This window comes from Pipra filicauda, unplaced genomic scaffold (genome assembly GCF_003945595.2).
Source record: "Pipra filicauda isolate LSUMZ 115617 unplaced genomic scaffold, ASM394559v2 scaffold319_size1146426_pilon, whole genome shotgun sequence".
NCBI lineage: Eukaryota > Metazoa > Chordata > Aves > Passeriformes > Pipridae > Pipra > Pipra filicauda.
Window position 1 is genome coordinate 170,154 of NW_024104442.1, and position 6,029 is coordinate 176,182.

Here is a 6,029-nt window from a genome sequence, read left to right on the forward strand (position 1 = left end):
CCCTGTAGTGCCTGGCTGCAGCAGGCAGGGTGGCAGGGAAGCGGGCACAGCTGCTGGCCTGCAGCCACAGACCAAGCACCAGCATCTGCACAGCTGCCAGCCCTGTGGAGGGCTGCCAGGCCCGAGGGAGGGAGAGAAAACAACCCATTTGTACCATACTCTGGCTCTTGGAGAGTGGGAGGAGGGGATGTGTTGGATCTGAATGCACCTGCTTGGAGTGGTTATTCAGATGTTGATGTGCACCTGGGGTATGGCAGGTCTGTGGCCACGGGGAATAGCTTGGGAATGGCAGCACTGAGTGGACACACGTCCCCTTGTGCCCAGATCAGCTCTGGCCACAGGGAATGGCAGAACTGAATGGATGCACATCCCTGTGTGCCCAGGTGCCAGCAGTTCTCCTTCAGGCACAGCAGCCTGAGGGTGCTGTGTTGGCCTGTGGTTGCTTGGTGGCCACACACAGACTTTGGGCTAGATACCCTGCAGTGTGGAAGGCCAGGCTGGCCCTGTGGAGGCTGTGGGACAGCTGGCCCCAGGGGAGCCAGAACAGCAGCTCAGGACTGTAGGGAGTGCAGGTCATGCCTGGTTCCAGCTGTGATCCCAAAGCACATTGGCTTCTCTCTCGTGCAGTGGTGGCAGTCCCTGGGGCACAGGCTCTGCACGCTCACCCAGCTCTGGCTGTGATCGATTCCTGCCATTGACAGCATCCCTGTGTCATTCCACAGCAGCCAGTGAGATGGCCAGAGTGCCAGGGACCCCTCTGGGCATGGGCTGTGTCCTGGCTCTCCTGCTGACCCCCTTTGTTTTGGCAGGACCAAGACGGAGCCCTCTCGCACACAGAGCTGCAGAACTTCTTCAGCGTGTTCCCCTGCGTGCCCTGGGGCCCCGAGCTCTCCAACACGGTATGCACCACTGATAAAGGCCTGCTTTCCCTGCATGGATTCCTCTGCCAGTGGACGTAAGCTCAGTCCCTCTCCCCCGCCCCTGCTCACATCACTCAGCCCTCGCTGACCCTCTCGCCTTTGCTCTGTCTCTCCAGGCTCGTGGCTTACCTGGATGTACGGCACTGCCTGGAGTGCCTGGGCTACTTGGGCTACCCCATCCTGTCGGAGCAGGACTCGCAGACACAGGCCCTCACGGGTACGGCCATGCCCTCCCCTCCTGTCACAGCTCGGGTCCCTCCTTGTGCTCACCCATCCTCTCTCCTGCCAGTGACCCGGGAGAAGAGGATTGACCTGGAGAAAGGGCAGACCCAGAGGAATGTGTTCCTGTGCAAGGTGCTGGGAGCCCGGGGCGCAGGCAAGTCCGCCTTCCTGCAGGCCTTCCTCGGCAGGAGCCTGGCGGTGAGTGGCTGCTCCCTGTCCGGCCACGCTGGGCAGGAGCAGGAGGCAGAGCCGGAGGTCCTGGAGTGACCTATCCCATGATGGCATCTCCCTGCCCCCTGTGTGATGCTCTCCCTGCCCATGCTTTACACCCCCCTGCGTGCTGGTGGTTCTGTGGCTGTTGCATCCATAATTTTGGCTGAGGCAGTGGGCCCACTCCCTCTGCTTGTCCCAAAGATCTGGAGGGGCTGTGCCTTTTCCAGGCAGCTATATTTCCCCAGTGTCACCACAGTGATGCTGACTTTCCCTGCCTGTTAGGAACAGCCCCACATCTCGTGGCAGGCCCTGGCTGCCCTTCAGGTGGCTGTTAGGCCACTGGGGCTCAGGGCAATTTGAAACGCTGTCCCCTAGCAAGCACTGCTCATGTCCCCACTGTCTGACAGTGTTGTCCTTGGCAGGCCCAGAAGGAGAACCCGGGACAGCCATCCCCCTACACCATCAACACGGTGCAGGTCAATGGCCAGGAGAAATACCTCATAGTAAGTCTGGAGGAGGAGGGAATTGTGCAGTGCCTGGCTCACAGAAGGGCTGGCTGTATCCTCCTATATCCCAACACCCCAGGCTGGGCTGTGGCTGCGATCAGCCAGCACCATTCCTGTTCTGGTGAGGGAACAGCTGATCCCCTGAGGTAGTGACATGCCCTGTGTCCTTTCCCCTCCTGCTCCAGCTGTATGAGGTCAACGCCGACTCCACATTCACGAAGCCGTCAGACACAGCCTGTGACGTCGCCTGCTTCGTCTACGACCTGAGCGACCCCAAATCCTTCAGCTACTGTGCCACTGTTTATAAGGTAACTGGCTGGGACCCTGGGGGACTGTACAGGGTTCTTGTGGGACCACAGGGCCCCTGTGGGACTCCAGCCTTCATGGCAGCCCCACATCCCCCGGGGGCTGCTCACTTAACCCTTCGCTGGGCTTTCTCCTGTCCCTGCAGCAGCACTACATGGACAGCCAGATCCCCTGTGTCTTCGTGGCCTCCAAGACAGACCTGCCAGAAGCCAGCCAGCAGCCTGGGCTGGCCCCAGCTGAGTTCTGCTACAAGCACTGTCTCCCTCCACCCTTTCTCTTCACCTGCCACTGCCAGGGACCACCCAGCACTGCTGTCTACACCAAGCTGGCCACTGCTGCCACCTTCCCGTTAGTATCCTTCCTGTGGAAGGGGCTCTGCTGGGAGCAAAGCCTGGGGAGGGGGCTGTGTCCAAACCTGACCTCTGACGCATTGCTTTTGCTTTGTTTCTCTCCAGCTTTTGGTGTCATCTAGGGCATGAAGTGACAGGATGAGGGGGAGTAGCTTCCCACTGCCCTCAGAGGGCAGGGTTAGATGGGATATTGGGAAGAAATTCTTCCCTGTGAGGGTGGTGAGGCCCTCGCACAGGTTGCCCAGAGAAGTTGTGGCTGCCCCATCCCTGGAAGTGTCCAAGGCCAGGTTGGACAGGGCTTGGAGCAACCTGGGCTAGTGGAAGGTGTCCCTGCCCATGGCAGGAGAGTGGAAACAGATGAGCTTTAAGGCCCCTTCCAACCCAAACCACTCAATGGTTCTGGGATTCTGTGATCTCTTCATAGAAGTAATTGAAACAGAAAGGCCATTTCTTCCCCTATTTGCAAAGTGGGGAGGCTTTCTTCTGCCTCATGTTTGTCTCTGGCAGATTTATTAGATAGATCCTGCCACAGGAGTGTTTATTTTTGAAGCCTGAGATAAAAAATGCTGGAGAGGAGTAACCAGCTTAGTTTGCCAAGGCCCGCGGGGGGAGTGGCAGCAATTTTCTCCTGATGAGATGGATCAGACTGAAAAAGAGGTCAGTGAAGCGAGACCTGTGTCACACAGCCTCCCTCTGGGAGGAACTGCATCCCACAGGGGCTGGGAACGGAGTAGGAGGAGCGCCAGGCTGGTCATGGGAGGTGAGGGGGCATGTGGGAAGAAGGACAGCGTGGCTGTGTGTGGAATCTCTGCTCCAGGGGTGGGAAGAGTGAGCACAGCACTGGGGGCCGAGCCCTTGCAGGGAGAAACATTGGAAGGCAGGATGGGATTACTAGTGAGTAGTTTTCCCTCTAGCTTCTTTTCAATAAACAACTTTATTTTTAGAGCTGACGCTTTTTTTTTCCCCTTTCTGCAGTATTAAAATTTAAATATTCTTAATATATCTTAGGGTATGTGGTATAAATAAATAACAGCGTAATGGAGGGCTGGGGATTGGCTGTGCTCCCCCGATGTAGTGGGGAATGAATAATGGATGTGCCTCTCCTCGGAGAGGAGCAGGTTGGTGCAGGACAGCACGTGTTTGGGAAGGGAATGTGTACGCTGGGCTCCTTCCCTCACTGCCCTTCGGTCCCAGTCACCGGCTGTGCCGGCGTCTCCGGGGCACCCGCTCCTGGGTCACTTGGGGTTGGAAAGGCAGCTTGACCTAGAAAGGCAGATACCTCCATGCTCCTACTAATTATTTAGGTGTTGATGTGCTGTTTCCAGGCCAGGGGAGGGGACAGCTACATCCATCCCACCAGCCACCCCTTGGCTTGATGATGATGCCAGGTGACGGGTACTCCGGCATGTGGGGCCGGGAATCTCTTGGAGCCTCCTCTTCAGCTGGGCTGTAACCCCCAGTGCTGTGCTCGCCCTGTGCCCCCCAGGGGCCCCCCAGATCTCCATGTGTGGGGTGGGAGCGCTGTGGGCTGGTGGGGAGTGTTGGGACAGCCGAACTCACCAGCCTCTTCTCCATTTCCTTGCAGCCACCTGAATGCTGTGGAGTTGGGAGTCGCATCCTTCTGGCTCCGGGTGGCCCTGGGGGCCGCGGTGACAGCGCTGGTGGGGTTCACACTGTACCGTGTGCTGGCCAAGAACAAATGAGGGCCACTCTGCACCCCATCCCCCCCTGACACCAGCTCCCTGTCCCCAGCGACACCCTGGTGAGGGGCCCTGCCTCAAGCTGGTCCCTGGTAGGAAATCCTCCTCTCCCCCAGCCTGGATTGCAGGGCCGGTGAAACCAGACCTCCCAGCACCAGCAGGACAGATCCCTGGCACCAGCCAGCCTCACCCTGTGGCCTCCTGGCCCCAGTGGCACCAGGGCAGGCAGCTCTGCTGGGGATCTGCCTCACCAGCAGCTGGAGGATCACCCTCATCTTTTATTCTGTTAAATTTTTTTAATGTTTGTTTTTAAGCTCGAACATGAGTGTTTCAGTGTCTGTTGGGCCGGGCACATCCCCTCCCCAGAGGGCTGTGCTGGTGGCCTCAATTCTGGGGGGTGGTCAATGCTCTCAGAGCCCCTGGGAGCTCCAGCAGCAGCTGAGCTGTCAAATGAGCTCATGGCTCCAGCTCCCTGGGGCACATCTCCATCTCCTGTCCTGGTTTCCCTCAGCCAGGGAAAGGCAGCTGGGGAGGGAGGGCCAGGCACTTAAAGCCCCCAGTCCTGGTGTTTTGGTGTCAGGCCTGGCCTCTCTTGCTGAGATGCAGTGGCTGCAGCCCTGGGCTGTGAGGGGGGACAGTGATACCCAGGGTCTGTCCCAGGCTCTTGTTTCTGCACAAAAATGTGAGTCCCGCTGCGTGCTGGGCTCTGGGTCCATCTGCCCTCCTTTCCTGCCACCTGCATGGCCCATCCTGTCCCCATCCCTGGCCACCAGTATTCATGGTCACCAGTATTCACAAGTCTCTGAGGGCATTGGGTGCCCACAGTGCTTCCCTGGCAGTGCCATCACTGAGCTGATGCCACACCGTGCCCTACAGCCCACGTCCTGCTGTCCCCTCTGCAGGGCCCTGTCCAGAGTGTGAGGCTCCTGGTACAACTGGAAGCTCCTTTCCCCTGTCCCCTGCCTGCACCTGAGCTGGCATCAGCGGCCGGGACTGAGCTCAGCACCAGTCTGGGGTGAGAGCTCCGCGGTGCCCCTGTCTCCAAGTCCCAAAGAGCAAGGCCAGCTCCCACCCCTGGGCTCCTGTCCCTCCGCGGGGAGCCTGGATGAGCCCCTGGCTGAGTGACACTAGCCTGGGCTCCCCCAGCACACTCAGGGTCGGTCTCTTTGCAGGCAGCTTGGGGGGCAGCTCCAAGGTAGCGCCTGGAGCTGCTTTTTTATGTGTTTTGTCTATTTAAACGTTTTACCGTGGCCTGGAGCCAGTGAGGGGCATGAGAGGTGTCACCAGCATCTCTCAGGGAACAGTCCCACAGTGGTGCCCACAGTCCCCAGCACTGGCCAGCTGGGGGGCCCTGCCTGTGCCAGAGCTGCTGTGCCAGTCGGGTGCCCACGTGCTGCTGGCCCCTGGTTCCTGGCACTGCCAGGGCCATGTCCCTGCCGTGTCTTTATCCCTCTCCATGCCCACCATGTGTGGCTCTGCCACCCCAGGCCCGTGCCTGGTGTCTGTCCCTGCTCCACGTCTGCTGGAGCTGTGATGTTTTAGGTTTGTTCTCTACAACAAAATAAATTTTTACACACCTTCCCCTTGCACGCTGTATCCTGTGTCACCTGGGGCAGCAGGACCCTCGTCCCTGACGAGGCTGTGTGAAGCCTGGGGCCTCCACAGACTGGGGTGGGAGCAGGGAGACCCCCAAGGGCCTGGGCTGCCCTGTTTGGGGGTGGTTATGGAGATTTAAGGCAGAAGCTGAAGCCTGGCACAGTGGGACAGCTTGGGGCTGGCCCAGGGCTCCTTGGTGCTTGGGGACACAGATCC

The 6,029-nt window shown here is 59.2% G+C and overlaps 1 protein-coding gene across 4 annotated transcripts in view; it reads left to right on the forward strand.

Annotated features, from left to right (window-relative positions):
- The window catches only part of LOC113996763 (mitochondrial Rho GTPase 2), a 44,805-nt gene extending 38,999 nt beyond the window's left edge, over window positions 1-5,806 (forward strand). For all 4 annotated transcript variants that reach the window (XM_027738013.2, XM_027738007.2, XM_027738008.2 and 1 more), the window contains 7 exons: window positions 810-955; window positions 1,037-1,137; window positions 1,210-1,340; window positions 1,778-1,858; window positions 2,047-2,169; window positions 2,313-2,515; window positions 4,103-5,806. In XM_027738013.2, coding sequence (XP_027593814.2) covers window positions 810-955; window positions 1,037-1,137; window positions 1,210-1,340; window positions 1,778-1,858; window positions 2,047-2,169; window positions 2,313-2,515; window positions 4,103-4,220 — 903 coding nt within the window. In that variant the 3' untranslated portion in view covers window positions 4,221-5,806. The remainder of the gene's footprint in view (window positions 1-809; window positions 956-1,036; window positions 1,138-1,209; window positions 1,341-1,777; window positions 1,859-2,046; window positions 2,170-2,312; window positions 2,516-4,102) is intronic.
- The last annotated feature ends 223 nt before the right edge of the window (window positions 5,807-6,029 follow it).